General features: G+C 42.0%; 1 protein-coding gene across 2 annotated transcripts in view; it reads right to left on the reverse strand.

The window, feature by feature from the left end:
* SLC25A16 (solute carrier family 25 member 16) overlaps window positions 1-10784 on the reverse strand; it is a 43568-nt gene extending 32784 nt beyond the window's left edge. The window contains exons 1-4 of one of the 2 annotated variants that reach the window (XM_084635017.1): window positions 10433-10784; window positions 7937-8029; window positions 5514-5647; window positions 3460-3523 (exon numbers count right to left, since the gene is read on the reverse strand). In XM_084635017.1, coding sequence (XP_084491143.1) covers window positions 3460-3523; window positions 5514-5647; window positions 7937-8029; window positions 10433-10511 — 370 coding nt within the window. In that variant the 5' untranslated portion in view covers window positions 10512-10784. Of the gene's footprint in view, window positions 1-3459; window positions 3524-5513; window positions 5648-7936; window positions 8030-10432 lie in introns of those variants that run through there. The other variant, XM_084635018.1, reaches the window with a different exon arrangement.
* Between the last annotated feature and the right edge of the window lie 5608 nt (window positions 10785-16392).

Here is a 16392-nt window from a genome sequence, read left to right on the forward strand (position 1 = left end):
AACAACAGCCAAAACTAGTTTATCAAAAGTAGGGGGAAACACATGTTTCTTGTGCTTCAGTACAGTTGTTTTTACATTTGGAGAACTCAAATGGCTTTGTTTTCAAAATCCTTACTTTTAGAGAGTTTGTTTTGTTTTTTAATCTTTAAACAATTCTCTAATATCTACCATTTTTTCTTTCCTCTCAGCCAATTCTCTTTCCTTAAAGGAAATGATAAAGCAATTATCTGTTAATTAAGTGTTATGGTTGAAATTTGAATCACAAAAGAGTCAGGAAATTCAGAGTTAAAGTCTCCACAGTAACTTTAACCAGGCCTCCTTGAATATATACATTACAATGGTTTTTTTCATTGCAGTCACTCATACTTCCCCCATTCCCACTACTTTTCTCCTGATTGCAGAGGGATACCTTTGACCTGCGTACATTAGGAAATATGTTTGTTTCCCACCATTGCTAACAGTGATTCAGTTCCATTTACATTAGCAATGTTGTGAAGAACCCTGGCTAGACAGGACTACCACATCTCCAGTGTTTAAAAACACAACTTAACAGAAGCAGCTGTGAAACATACAGCTGCATCAAAAGGGAGAAGAGGCGCAGGCAGAATCACCCTCTTCTGTGACACAGTTCTGAGTCCAAGGATGCTGGAGAAAACCCCTTCTCCAAAGGTACCATGGCACGTGAAGTGCTATGCTTCCCCAAGAGCCAACTAGAGACTCAAGCCAGCAGGACTAAATGGGTTGCACCTGGCATTGTTGGACGCTAATGTTATCAGATTCTTTGCTCAGTTTTTTCTCTCCTCTGTGGTAAATGGCCATTTACTCCAACTCCCTTCCAGACCTTCATTCACAGTCTCTTCACTTCAGCCTTACTCCACTGCCTTCCATGCTCACATCCTTCGTCTTTCCCTTCTCCTACAACCCTTTCCCACCTTCCCTCCAATCCTTACCCCTTCCTTTCCCTCTGCATGTGTGTTATATTCCTTCCCACTCCTCATTTAGTCTATTGCAGTGGTTCTCAACCTTTCCAGACAACCGTACCCCTTTCAGGAGTCTGATTTGTCTTGCATGCCCCCAAGTTTTACCTCACTTAAACTACTTGCTTACAAAATCAGACATAAAAATACAAGTGTCACAGCACACTATTACTGAAAAAAATTATTACTTTCTCATTTTGCTTGTATGAAATTTTGCACTGTACTGACTTTGCTAGTGCTTTTTATAAAACTAGCCAAATATCTAGATGAGTTAATGTACCTACCCCCTGGAAGACTTCTGCATATTGCCAGTTGAGAACCACTGATCTATCTGATCTACTGAGATTTTAGGCTGTTTGTGGCAGGGATTGTCTCTTATGCTAGTATTTGTACAATACTTAGCACAATAGTTGGTTGGTCTCAAGGTGCTACTGTAATACAAATAAAAGAGTTAATGTAGTCTAACCAAGTCTTGCCCACGTCTTGCCAAATGGATTTTGTTAGCTTTTAGGATTTTATGGATTATTTGTTTTCATTCTCTCTTCTTTTGTTTGGTTGTTTGTTCAATATGAGGGGCAAGGGATCTTTATTTCATGAGGTTCTTTTCTGCTAATTGAAGGCAATAGTGTCAGTAGTCCACTGTTAGTCAATTTTTTTAAAAACAAAAGCTACCTATTTAATACCATTTAATGACTATGTGGAAAATGCCAATCAATGTTAAGTCCTCTTCATATAAAGGTAGTAATAAGAATTAGTTTTTACCTCCCCACTGTGTTCCTTAGCTGTTTTGGGTTGAGTGGGAAAATAAAAATGCATGCCTCATATTTTACACTCACAGCTTGCTAACTGTTATTTCTTCTAATACCATAATAATTGTTAGAACTCAGATTTAAAAAAAAAAAAGAAGAAGACTGTAGAAGACTGCTCAGAAGAGTTCCATGACAATATTCCAAAGCATCCTATAAGGCCAGGGATCATACGAAGGTCCAAAGAATCCACCCATTTCAGAGTCATAGAGTTTAAGACCAGAAGGGACCACCACATCATCTACTCTGATCTCCTGCACATCACAGGCCTCTAAACTGCACCCAGTTTCTCCAATATTGAGCCCATAACCTGGTTTAGATTGAAGTATTACAGCCCTCAAGAAACAAACTATACTGTGACACAGAGAGGATAGGAGGGGCCAAGGTGCACAGTGCCCATGGTCCCTGCAATGGCAGAGAACTGATTTGGTGAGATACCCAGATGATCTAGCATAACAACCTGCACGCCATGCTACAGAGGAAGGGGGCGGGAAAAAAACCACCAAGTTCCCAGTCAATCTGACCTGAAGGAAAATTCCTTTCGGACTTCCTAAACCCTGACCATTAGCACATGAGCAAGACTCACCAGCCAGACATCTAAAACAAAGGATTCTTTATACCATCTCAGAGCACCAGCCCCACCATGTCCCACCTCCAGCTATTGCCATCTTTGATGCTTTGCAGGAAAGGGAAAAAACAAAAACTAACAAATTGGGAGGACAAAATTTTCATCTGACCCTTCCAAGTGAAGCTGAAATCCTGAGGTATGTGATTTAAGAACATTAGAGATAGGATCAGAAGGGACACTCCCTGACCCACTAAGCCCAGCCTCTCACCCCCATCTCAGCACACAACCCCATCATATAAAATCCTACTCAAATTTATCTAGCTCTATCTTAAAATTAATTAGGTGTCTGTCCCCACTAATATTATTAGGAGGCTGTTCCAGAACCTTACAGCTCTAGTAGTTAGAAACCTTCTTCTAATTTCCAGCCTAAGTTTATTTGTTGCCAGTTTAAACTCATTTGTTCTTGTGCCAACATTTTTCTTTAACTTAAATAGTTCTCCCTCTTAGGTTTATGCCCCCCCGATGTCTTTACAGAGAACAATCATATTCCTTCTCAGCCTTCTTTTTGCTAGACTAACTAAGCCAAGCTCTTTTAGTCTCCTCTTGTAAGAGAGGATCTCCATTTCTTGTTGGTTTCCAACATCTTTCTACACCCATACTAGAACTAGAATCTGTTACCCAATCTGGGGAGCCAATTCTGCACTTATTAAAAAATCCTGTTTCTCACTATTTTTCCTTTATATGTCTCTCAGCTTGGAAATGATAAACAGTTGTTTTCACTTTCATGCTCTGAGTACCGTTTATTTGATTAAAAACAGATGCTTGCAGTTTAATTATAAAAATATTTGGGGACGCGTTTTTAATAGTCTTGGGTTTTTAAATATATGGTTTTAACAAGATTTAACACAAACAAAATTTAAGTTAAGTTTTATTTTCATTAAACACAATTTTTCCAAAGGAAATATTCATCCTATCAAGTCTTTTGGTAGACCTCTTGTTGTATACAGACTTACAGTGGCATTTTATTTCAAGAAACACTACTTAAGCCCCTAAATCAATATTTACCTTTGAAAATAGGTGGTGTTTGAAAGTGAAAATAAAGCTGTACCTGCCATGGATCCAGCCATTAAGTTGTGCACATGCCCCGAAATCCCAAGCTTCTTCTTTATTAGCTACAAAGTATAAAAGTTTTACAAAAGTAATAAGTCACATGATATATGATAAAGAAGCATATCAGAGAGTTTACTGTAAATATATTAACTGTTTCAAGGTGTGTATTAGCAACTGACATTACAAATGAAAAACAGAATGCTGAATTTCTGTTAAGTGGTAGCACTTCTCAGTAATCGTTTTACATTCCTCATTTGTTATCTATACCACTGTACTGAAAATATTTTTATAATCAGCAAAGTAGATTGATAAGACTGAAAAAAATGGGACTTTTTCCAGTAGAGGTGAGACACAATACAAGTATAAAAATGATATACAAAGAATGCAGACTGCGCCTTCTATTCACCCTCATAACACAGAGCAAAGGGACTTTCAGTGAAGTTGAAAAGGAACACATTTAAAATTGAGAAATGGAAATAGTTCTCCCACACACCACAAACTTAGCCTGTGAAATTCACTGTCATAACAGTTCATTGAAGCCAAATGCTTAGCAAGATTCAAAAAAGGGTTGGAAATTTATATAGGCAAAAACATCCTATGTTATATTAATACTGGTTAAAAGAAACAATAAGAGTCTTGGAAGGGATATAAAATCCTCATGTGTTTGGGCATAAGCCAAGTAACTGATGAGGGTTAAAAAGAAACTTCCCTCAGAGGCAGATTACTTCATATCTCCCTAATACAGGGTTTCTTGCACCTTCCTCTGAAACATCTGTTAATATGCACTGACAGAGACAGAATACTGAACTAGATGGACTACAGGTATAGTCTAGTATTGTATGACAGTTATATTCCTAATAAGAAATCCACGGTTACTCAGATCTGTGTCCTGCACCAAGTGGAATTTTCAGATTCTGAGACTAAGTTTAGGGTCTACCTCAAGTCTACACTCCATTTTCAAATCCGTATAAATCAGTGGGAATTTATCTGAGTAAGAATTTAACAAAAAAAGGAGGAAAGACCTCATGATTTGGGCTCTGGTGTCTCTGGGATTCCTAAGCCCTTTTGCTATGAACTATGGCATGTATTCTTGTATATAGCATAACATAAAATACAAAGATTTTTAAAATGTTTTGGACTCAGAAGATTGGACTCTCAAAATTCTCCTGAACTACTCACAGCTACCAGAGAGAGCTAAAATATACAGTTCCAATGGGAAAAAAAATATTTAAACATCTGAAACTGGCTACAGATAGTTCCTCCCCTTTCCCCCAAAATATCTGCAATCTGGAATTTGCTCCTTTGAGAAGGAAGCCCTCACAGCCACGTTCAGGGGCCAACACAACTCACACTGAAATCAACTGGAGTCCTTCCACTGGCTTCAATGGAAGTTGGATCTGACCCTTGAAGTTTTACATTCCAATAGTAAAGGCATAATTTTGACTGAGTATAAGCAATGCTCAAGTAGACACTTATACCAATATCTAAGCTCCAATATTATAGGAGCAGTAAATGCACTACACTAGAAGAGAATTAACAGATCCTGAAATACTGCATTTTATCCTGCAAAGCCAATTTTTTTCTTGTGATGACGGTGCAGGTCAAATATAGACTTCACCAACCCTGACAGACTGTCTTTCAAATTTAAATGAACAATTTGATTTAAAAAGTAATAAACCTTCCTATACAGTATTAAAAAGAACAAAGAGATGTTACATTTTACATTGAGCCGCTACATTCTTTACAATCAACGGGGCCACTTTTTTAGCACGATGGCCAGTAGCAGGTTCAAGAGTGCTTTATCTTCAAAAGCATTTCAGTTTGTTCATAGTGAGACTAACAGTAAACTAAAATTTTGAACTGCTTTTCTTACAGCAAAAGTGGAAATATTCTCACTTTTGCCCCCACTTTTTTAAATGAATAGAGTAATACATAATTAGGCCAATGTGAAAAAAGAGGGAGCTAGTTAATGACACGCTTTTAATGTTATTTTATCATTTTAAAACTATATTCACTCTAGCCATAAAAGGAAACAAAAATAAATCAAACTACCTTTTTATACTGGTCAAATGCCATAAACTGAATTGCACCATATGGAAATATTCTAATCATCATTGCCCCGTTTCCTTTATACAACCCAAGGTAACCCTCCTTTTTTGGGACAGCACACAATGTAGAAAACACTCCTGTCATCAATACAAAAAAAGATATTTAACAGAGGTACAATGAAAAAAATATTTCAGCAAGTATTACTGACAATAGGGCAGTAAGCATATAACTAAGGCCAGATCATGTTGTTCTTATGTAAGTGTGGAGAGCAGAAAACTAGCTTTCACTGCCCAATTGTGGTCAAAGGAAGGGAGATTTGGGCCTATTTCCACCAGCCTTCTCATCACCCAGGTTCTACGGAAACTCCTTATGAATCTATGCATTTGATGACCTATGAATTGGGGAAATGTGATCTAGCAGGAGGGAGATCTATTCCATGTGATGTGATATCCCCTCAGAGAAATACTGTAAAACTGGACATTAACAGTACAGAAGTTAAAAAGGACATCAATAACTTTAAATCTAGTCAATTACAAAGTGACTAATTTACTACACCTGCCTCTGAGTCCCTCAGTATTTACAGTTTTACAATCATTTTCCTATTTTTAAACATTTATTTTTCTCCATCACTGCTGTGTAAAACACAAACAGGGAATAAACAACTGCCTATAAAGGTGAAATAGGAAAATAAACTACGCACACACTTTACTGCAACATCACCACCATGGTATGTAAGCACCTAACACACATTGATGTATTATCCCAGAGGGGTACTGTGAAAATTAAGCATTATCATCCCCATTTTAAGGATGGGGAACTGAATTACAGAGAGATCATTTGCCCAAGATCATATGGGAAATCTGTGGCAGAGCCAGGAACTAAACCAAGCACTCCCAAGTCACAGTGAAGGGCCTTAACTACAAACCCTCCTCTCTAGACTATACACAGTTGCTATCAAATGCAAGAATTAAACAAATTTTAAAAACCAGAAATATTTTCTCACATCTCTTTCAGTTAATTGTAAACATTATTTGCAATATGTAAACATTTTTCATATTCAGATGTAATTTTTAATACTGACTGACAAATGTTTACTCATTGAACTGAAGTTTCTTATCTTTGTTCTCTGCCCAAAAGTGATCTTTTAAAATTCTGTTTAGTTATCCAAACAAAAAGGATGGCATTTTTCACACATCAAGAGAATTGTTCTTCACATTCACAAGGTTTAGTTTTAGAATTTCATACTTGCTACAACTTCAGTGAGAACAAATATTTTTGACAGGGTTAGAATTTCCCTCCTCCCCCTCAAAAAATTACCATTTATTGAAAACTTCTTTTATTTTAAAAGATACATGTCATGTGGTCCATGTATCTTTAACTCCACACATTCAGACATAGTATAAATATTTAACATGGGTTTTGGCTAACTGAACCTATGTAACATATTCTTCTCTATATCTATTTTTCACCTATTCTCCCTTCCCCATCTTTTTTTTTTTTTTCTCTGCTGAATGTTTAATTAGAATGTGCATTCAATTCAAATCAAAGTCATTCCTGGTACTCCAGTATCAAATCACACATCCACGGTATGGTGAAATTTGATTTGAACATATAAACTGATGATTGCATATTCTAAAAAAAAATCCGGGGATAAGAAGAATATTAGAGTCAACAATGCAACTATTTCAGCTTATGATTGTTAGATTACATATTCAGACTCTGCATGAGCAGTCGAGTGCCCCTGCCATTCCCTTCTTCTTTGTACATCAAACTGAATACAAGCATAATCATTTCAATGTTGTATTATAACTCAGTATTTCTCCTCCCCAAATGTTCTTTTTAAACAAAATTTCTAAGTGAACATGATTTATAATCGGTATTTTACATGTACAAGTCATCCAATTCAAGGCTGTGCTTTACTGTGTATCTGTAACTCAATGAAGTTGTACAAGAATATCCAGGCATCATCCAGGCAATGATTCTAATCATGTACCGAAGGGGGCAGTGTTACAGTTGTTCTGGGAATAATTTTGAATTACAGTAGTTAATCTGGAGTTTACACAAAGTCATTTAAGAAAAAAAAAAAAAATGAAGTGCCAAATCCTGCACTCCTTAATTGCACAAGTAGCTCCACTTTCTTAGACTTATTACACATATGGGAAAGGTTTGCAGGATCTCACTGTTTATAAACACATATCTTGAATTAACATTGGTCTTGGATAAACAATCTCATAGCATTAATTACAGTCCCCTGTGTGCAGACCTACCAAATCCAGCAAGCAGACTATGAAATTGTGCTCATAAAAAGCAACTGCCTATCAAATCATTGCATTTGTTTACAGCAATCATATTGGTAAGTAGAGTGACACTACTTTCCTAAATAGTATAAAATTTACACTTTTTTAAATGTACAGTAGCCATCTTACCTAGATGTTTGTAATGTTGATTATGAGCTTGCAGCAAAATCTTTACTCGATCCAATGGTGCAATGGTTGTTTTGGCACAACATCCTGCAACACCTTACCAACAACAACAACAGTGGAAGTTTGAGTTATTCATGTCAACAGCTAAATCAAGTATTTCTCCACTGTATTTTCTTTTTAAATGGAACAATGTTTTTCCCCCCAGGAACTATAGTATTAAAAAAGTAAATAAGCTTTCATTTTCAGGAAAAATGTAATTTATTAAAAAATCCTAAAAATCTTAGTGAAATGAGTAAAATCGATCTTTAGATTTTTTTTTAAAAGACCATTCTTGTTAGCTGTTGAATGCTCCCAACAACATCATTCAATTATTCAGCAAGTTATTTTAAGCTTCCCATCCTCTTTAGGTCTACAGAGTTCAAGTTCTCTGTCATCCTGTCTGCTTTCTCTCCATGGTCAAGCTCCACACTGGTTAAACAGTAACATTTGGTACATATAACAATTAAAAACTAAGATTCACGGTGATGAGTGCAGAATGAGAAACGTAAGTAGACAGATCTTCACAACACTTTACAAACAGTGATGAGAGATGAGGATCTATATGTGCGGGGAATAACTCTGTGTTTTCTCCATAGAGCATTTTCTAATATTTCCCCCCTTTTCTTTCTTTTTTTAAAATAGCCCTATTTTTCAGAAGTCACGACTACAGTCACAATATATTTCATTCACATGAAAAAGAGACTTTCCTAAATGTGATAATGAGGTTGCTTGAGCATTCAGCATCTGGTTAGAAGTTAGGTAATGATCTTTTCTGATTCTGAAAAGCATACAAATAGGAGTATGTGCATGAATGAAACAAGCTGTATTAAGCAGAAACAATGCTACATACAGGTAACTCTCCCCTCACAAGCCACCACTTATTTATAATATCCTAAGGAATATTAATATAAAAAATTGTCTACTAGTTAATTCTGTTGACTCCTGACAATGTCTTTAGAAAGATCCAGTTTTCAAGGGGAAAGGGCTGTAAAGAGACAAATTAAAGCAATGCTGTCTTTGAAATTTCTTTCCTTCACATTTTTATGTTTAGCACCAACAGGTCTCCAAAACCCTGAGTCTCAAAAACACTTAAGAGACTCCATCCCTCTTTAACAATCTAATTATTTAGATAATGCTAAAACATGTCAAAGAATCCTACTTAACATTTAGGTCTCAATCCTGCAATCTCGTGCACACTGATTGCCTTGCAGGATCAAGACTTTGGGGACCATTTCTTTTTTCTAAAATCTTGTGTACCATGAGAAAGGTTTTTGTGGAATAACTTTAGTTTTTGGGGGGATAAACTGCCTTGCATCCGCACACAAAAATTGGTGGTTTTTTTTTTCAAATTATCTGGCATTTTACTGCATATTAATTTAATCCACTTTGGAAGTGAAATAACTATACTGTAATGATTTGGGGGAGAGGAAGACTATAAGATTCATGGCCATGCTTCTCAACATCCTTTCACAATCCTTAAGAACACTAATCATCCTACAGAAGGAATTAAAAGGCAGTTTGTCTCATTTTCTTGAGTTGATAGTAGTTATGAAAGAGACCTATTAGAACATATTCCTCTGCCACCCCCAACAGAAGCCATACCAGATGTTGCTAACAACATTACAGTAACCTACATACAATGTATTATCTATTTCCATGGCAGGTACCATTTTTTGATAGTCCTTTGAAGGCTAGATGATCATTGGGTTGAGTATAAAATGGAGCATGGCCTACGGAAGGGGTTCTCAAACTGTGGGTCAGGACCCCAAAGTGGGTCACAACCCCACTTTAATGGAGGTCACCCAGACTGGTGTTGGCCCTGGGCCCCAGCAAGTCTCAAGCCCAATCCTCACAGCCCAGGGCTAAGATTACAAGCCTCCCCTAGGGCAGAAGCTTTGCCCCCCCACCCCCAGGGCAGTGGGGCTCGGGCAGGCTCCATCTTTGGTCTCCCCTCCTGGGTTCATGTAGTAATTTTTGTTGGCAGAAGTGGGTCATGATGCAATGAAGTTTGAGAACCGCTGGCCTAGGATTTACAGCTAGCTCTGCCACGTGACCTTGAACAAGTCATTTAATCTCCTGGCACTCAAGTTTTCCCTATCGGTGACAGGGTCAGAAGGGCACAACGTGAGGTGGTTCAAATGAAAGCCGCTTATCTCTGTCCCCGGACAACAAACACCATGCCGCTCCTGTGCCAAAGGTCTTCACATCCCCCACTGTGCGGGCCCCCTGGTCCATACGCTCCCGCGCCCATGCCCGGCGGGCCCCTGGGGCACAGCACGCAGACAGTGGGTTCATCTCCCTTTTTACCATGGGCTTGGTGGCAAGACCAAAGGGGAGGGCAAAGCCTGGTGCCGCAGAGCCCCAGCCGCGTCTCCCGCGGCGGCAGGGCGGGTGCCCAGCTGCAGCAGGGGTCTCAGCCCGGCCTCGGCCGGCAGAGAGCAGGGGGAGCGGGGCGTTTACCTCCCGCTACGAAGGAGCGGAGCCAGTAGAAGTCTCTGCGCGCGGCGGCACTGGGCCCCGCCGGCCCCTGCGTGTCCATTGGGACAGCGGGGGCGCGGCGGGCTCCGCGGAGGAAGAAGGTTCACTGAGGTAGCCCCCGGCGCTTCCAGCACATGGTGCCGGCCCGGGCCCGCGCCCCAGCACGAGCCAGAGAGGGAGCGGAGCAGCCAGCCACGATCACTGCGCCGGAGCCACCGGGAAGGTGTCCGGGCCGCCGCTCTCCTGCCTGTGCATGGCCTGGGCCTGGGCCGCGGCCTCGGCTCAGGAGCACTGGGAGTAGCTCAGCCGGGCGAGCGGCGCCGGCTGATCGCGTCAGCGGCAGGGCGGGCCCGGCGCGGGCGCTGGATCCTCCCCTCGCCGGCGGCGCAGCTCTAGAGCGGTCCGTGTGCGCACCGCGAGAGCTCCGGGCCAGCGCGCCGGCTCCGGCTCCGGCCCCGACCCCGGCTCCGACCCCGGCCCCGACCCCGCCGCCCGCACCTGTCCAGACCCCCAAGCGTCTGCCACACTTCTCTGTAGCCTCTGGCTCCGGGCCCTGGGGCAGGCTGGTGTCTGCCGGGATCCCAGTTCCCGCCTGGGCCCTTGGAGGGTGTTCCTTTAAACCGCCAACAGCACACTCCACAGTTGTGCACCGGGTGCTCAGCCTGTTGTTGAACCGCTCCTTGTTGCTGTCAAGGCTCCCAGTGTAGGGTTTCAGGAGCCATGGCATTTAAGGGTAAGCAGGGTGTCCAAGGATCACAATGAGCATTTCAACTTCCCCTAGGGTGATCTTCTGGTCTGGGAAGAAAGTCCCGGTTAGCAGCTTCCTGAAGAGGCCTGTGTTTATATTTAAGGGGGGGAGGCATAGCTCCGTGGTTTGAGCATTGGCCTGCTAAACCCAGGGTTGTGAGTTCAATCCTTGAGGAGGCCATTGGGGATTGGTCCTGCTTTGAGCAGGGGGTTGGACTAGATGACCTCCTGAGGTCCCTTCCAACCCTGGTATTCTATGATTATATGTTCTGAAAGATGCATGCGTCATGCACCTTTCCAGACCAGCCTGTGTAAATGTCTGTGAAATGCCCACAGTGATCCACAAGCTCCTGGAGAACCATAGAAAAATACCCCTTCTGATTTATGTACTCAGAGGCTAGGTGGTCTGGTGCCAGAATTGGAAGATACGACCCATCTGTCGCTCCTCCCCAGTTAGGGAAACCCATTTGTGAAAAGCCAGCCACAATGTCACGCACATTGCCCAGACTCACTGTTCTTCTGAGCAGGATGTGATTAATGGCCCTGCAAACTTGCATCAATACGATTCCAACGGTCAGCTTTCCCACTCCAAACTGGTTAGCGACCGATAGGTAGCTGTCTGGAGTTGCCAGCTTCCAGATTGCAATAGCCACCCACTTCTCCACTGGCACTTCTCCACTCTCAATCTCGTGTCCTTGCACAACAGGGTGGGGGTGAGCTCAGCACACAGTCCCATGAAAGTGGCTTTCCTCATGCAAAAGTTCTGCAGCCACTGCTCATCATCCCAGACTTGCATGATGATGTGATCCCACCACTCAGTGCTTGTTTCCCAAGCCCAAAAGTGGCGTTCCACTGTGGTGAGCATGTCTGTGACTGCCACAAGCAATCTCGTGTCGTATGTATTATGCGAGTCGACATCATCCTTGGACTCCTCGCTGTCACTTTGTAGCTTTAGGAGTAACTCCACTGCAATTCGTGATGTGCTGGCGAGACCCATCACCATATTCCTCACAAGTTCAGGATCCATTCCCACATACCAAAAGGGAAGACAAAGCATGCAGTACAAAAAATGTTGAAAGATGGTGCCAAATGTGGACAGAAGCACAGGGATTGCTGGCATTCAAAGCGATGTATCACAGGGCATTGGGACAGGACCCAGAATGCCCTGCACTCTGCTGTCCTTTTCCCACAAGCCACAGCACCAGAATGGGAAGAGGTGCTCTGTGGGATAGCTGCCCATAATGCTCCGCTCCCAATGCCACTGGAAGTGCTGCAAATGTGGCCATGCCACTGCACTTGCAGCTGACAATGTGAAGACACGGCAGCACTTTCCCTGCTGCTGCGGTCTCCAAGGGCTGGTTTAAGTCACAGCGCTATACATCTGCAAGTGTAGCCATGCCCTAAGTCCCAGTGTTAGGCTGCACTGCAAGCCACAAAACCCCTGCTCAGCTGCTTCCCAGGGCCAGCTCTACAGTTTTTGCTGCCCCAAGCAGTGAAAAAAACTGCCACCACGGACGGCAAAACGAAGAAGCTGCTGCCGATTTGCCTCCACGGCAGGCGGAACAGAGAAGCTGCTGCTGAGTTGCTGCCGTGGCTGGAGGAACTGCTGCCCCTTTCTAACTGCCACCCTAAGCACCTGCTTGGAACGCTGGTGCCTGGAGCCGGCCCTGCTGCCGCCAAACCCTGTATTGTAGGTGCTGAAATTAGCTAAGTAAGTACCCCAATTTGTTGGGCAAAATTTCCCTAAGTGCCTACATTTCTGCCTGTGAGCATACGCATTGTTGTCCCAACTAAGCTCCTCAGTACAATCCACAGACTAGGGGAAAATAGGGGCGGAGTGCCTGCCTATTTTGCCTGTGGGGCCTGAACCAGTATCTGTGCTATATCAGGTCCCATTCAAAAATCTGGCTGAAGGAGGAAGAGGTTACAGTTTTTATCCCAGTGGTTAGAACATTCACCCAGGCTATGGAAGACCTGGGTGCAATTCCTCTGCCTGAGGGGGGAGAAAATATTTTGAACAGAGACCTTCCATATCTCTCAGTAGAGGGCCCTGACCACTGGGCTATGAGATATTCTAAAGTGGAGTATCCTCAGTCTCTCCTGTTGAAACTAGTTCAATTTGTATAAATAATTAAAGAGTTTTGGGACCAGAGGTACAAAGAGAGCACACTATAGTCTGATGGTTCAGGAAGCCAACTGGAAGGTCAGAGACCCAGGATCTAGTCTCCCACATTTGGGCCAAGCTGCTTCAGTAACCTTTTAAACTGTATGCAAACCCTATTGTTTTAATGCATTTTTATATAAAAGTTCAAAATATTTAAGGTTTTAATGGCAGGAAGGAGTATGTACAAATCACTCCTTTTTAAAGCATTGGACAGAGTCAAGACTCAAGATTTCTCTTCCACACTCTACTGCTGACTTGGACTCTGAACCTGCAATAAGAGCCATCTGAACAGACCCCTGCCTCCACATACAATGCCATTCAAGTAAATGGGGCTCTGCATAGGGACAAAGGTCTGCTTGTATGGATTAGTTTAGAAAATTGGAGCCTCATTCTGTACTTTTAACCCCTTGTACCTGTTTTTATCCAGTTATGAGTATAATAGTACTTAGCTACCTCCCAGGGGTACTGTAAGTCATAAATTGAAAAGTGCTTTGAGTCCCTCAGATGAAAAGTACATTATAAATGGCACACTTTCACATTTTCTAGCGGTGTCTATGAAGCTGGCAAAGAACTACAACATCATAGAATTGCTGCTGCCAAACAATTCCCGAACCTCAAGATCCCTACTCATTTCTTCAGATTCAGTGCATTTCTTTGCTACAGAACACATTGCCCCTTCCAAGAGAAACACAAATGAACAACATTCCAGTACATATTGCAAGAAGTATGAATAAACTAGAGATTTAAGACAATTAGCTCATCTGTTTAGGTGTGTTCCCTCTCTTCAGTTAGCAGTATTAACAATATTAATACTTAGAATTTTTCATGTTCAAAATGCTCTCCAAACTTTAACTAATTAATAGTTAATACCTTGTGAGGTGGGTAAATATTAATATCCAGAAACAAGAGAATTTAAGTTATTTCCTCATCTCAGAAAGTAATTGTCAAAGCCAGGATTAGAACTCAAGAGTTCTAGCAACCAGTGTTGTGGTCAGGCCATTGAACCAAACTTCTGTAATACAAGACTTCATTCTTTCTAATACCTCTCTTAACTCTTTTTAAAAATTATTTACGTTAGTTCCACTGCTCCTTATGTACATTTGCTGCCCAGGTATACTTGGGTGTATGTTATTCCTTTCATTAAAATAATATTGTCAGTTTAAAAATAAGTTTATTTACTTAGTGCTGTTCACAAAATCATAGAGAAATATTATAAATTAGAGACAGACAAAATTATCTCTCTGCTACTGTACATTTCTTCCCTATGATATGTCTATATTGTGAGTGAAACAAGATTTTATGTTTATGTTCAAGTTTTCTCTTATATGTATAATTTGTAATAATTTCAATCTCCCATTGCCCCATGTTCAGATAGCAGCTGATCCTCTCCTTCACTTCTCCTTCCTCCAATATATTCTGACCCTTCAATTTCTCCACTCACGCATAAGGATCTCTTATGAAAGCTCCTCATCACTTGTTTTGTTTCCCTCGGGAGTAGTTTGTGGCCTTCCTGACCACGAACTACTTCTTTCTCAAAAAAAACCTTGCTTCCTTCTCCAGAAAATGCATATTACCTTGCTTCTACAAATTGTTCCCAACTCACCTAAAAAACTAGATTATAAACCCAAATTTACCTCTTACCCAGCATACCTCCATCTCCTGCAGTCCCCCCCTCACCACTTACCTCCAAGTCATTCAACTTTTATTCTACCTAATCTTCAAGACCCTAAGAAACTTTCACTTCATTCCTATTTTATCCCAATAAATATCCTCTGATCTCATGCCCCCATTCCATAATCCCAGCATTCTTCTACATATTTATACTGTGCTCATCCAAGAACCTCTTGACTCCTTCCCCCAGCGTATCTTGAGTAGGGCCCTAACAAATTCACAGTCCATTTTGGTCAATTTCACAGTCATAGGAATTTTAAAATAGTAAATTTTATTATTTCAGCTATTCAAATCTGAAGTGTCACAGTGTTGTAATTGTAGGGGTCCTGACCCAAAAAGGGGTTGTGCAGGGAGGGGGTTGCAAAGTTGTTGTGAGAGGAGATTGCGGTATTGCTACCCTTACTTCTGTGCTGCTGCAGGCAGCAGCATTGCCTTCAGAGCTGGGCAGCTGGAAAGCGGCGGCTTCTGGCCAGGAGCCCACCTTTGAAGGCAAAACCACCGCCAGCAGCACTGAAGAAGTAAGTATGGCATGGTATGATATTGCCACCCTTACTTCTGCGCTGCTCCCTGCAGAGCAGGGCCCTCAGTCACCAGCTGCCACTCTTGGGCTGCCCACCTCTGAAGGCAGCAGCGCAGAATTAAGGGTGGCATGGTATGATATTGCCACGCTTGCTTGTGTGTAGCTGCTGGTGGGGCGCTGCCTTCAGAGCTGGGCACCTAGTCAACAGTCACTGGTCTCTGGCCACCCAGGTCTGAACAGGTCTGAAGGCCACCCAGGTCTGAAGGCAGCACAGAAGTAAGGGTGGCAATACCACAATCCTCCTAAAATAACCTTGCAACTCCCTTTTGGGTCAGGACCCCCAACTCAAGAAACACTGGTCTCCCCCATGAAATCTGTAGTGTAGGGTAAAAGCACACAAAAGACCAGATTTCACAGTCCATGATGCATTTTTCATGGCCATGAATTTGGTAGGGCCCTAATCACATGGTAAGGTTGCAGATTTGTCGCGGCATATTTTGATAAAAAAGTCACAGAGCAGTCACAGTAAATTTAGTACAAGTCACATGTTTTGTGATTCTGGATAAAAAATGTATGTGACAAATGGTGGTTGTGGGGTGGGAGCTGAAGAGCAAGCTTGCCCAGCACTCAACCTGTTGCAGCAACTCCTGTCCCATCAGGCAGAGCTCCTCACTCCCGGCATTGTGACCTGGTGCTTGGGGTCACAGCACAGCTCAGATTTGGCTGACCTGCCTCTCAGTCATCATGGGGAAGGTCTGATGGGACAAATCATAGTGAGTGGCCCTGCGACCTGGTGCACAAGGTCACAGTGAAACTCATTCAAATTTTCCCAGCTGCCTC

This window comes from Lepidochelys olivacea (assembly GCF_965140295.1).
Source record: "Lepidochelys olivacea isolate rLepOli2 genome assembly, chromosome: 7".
Classification (NCBI taxonomy): domain Eukaryota; kingdom Metazoa; phylum Chordata; order Testudines; family Cheloniidae; genus Lepidochelys; species Lepidochelys olivacea.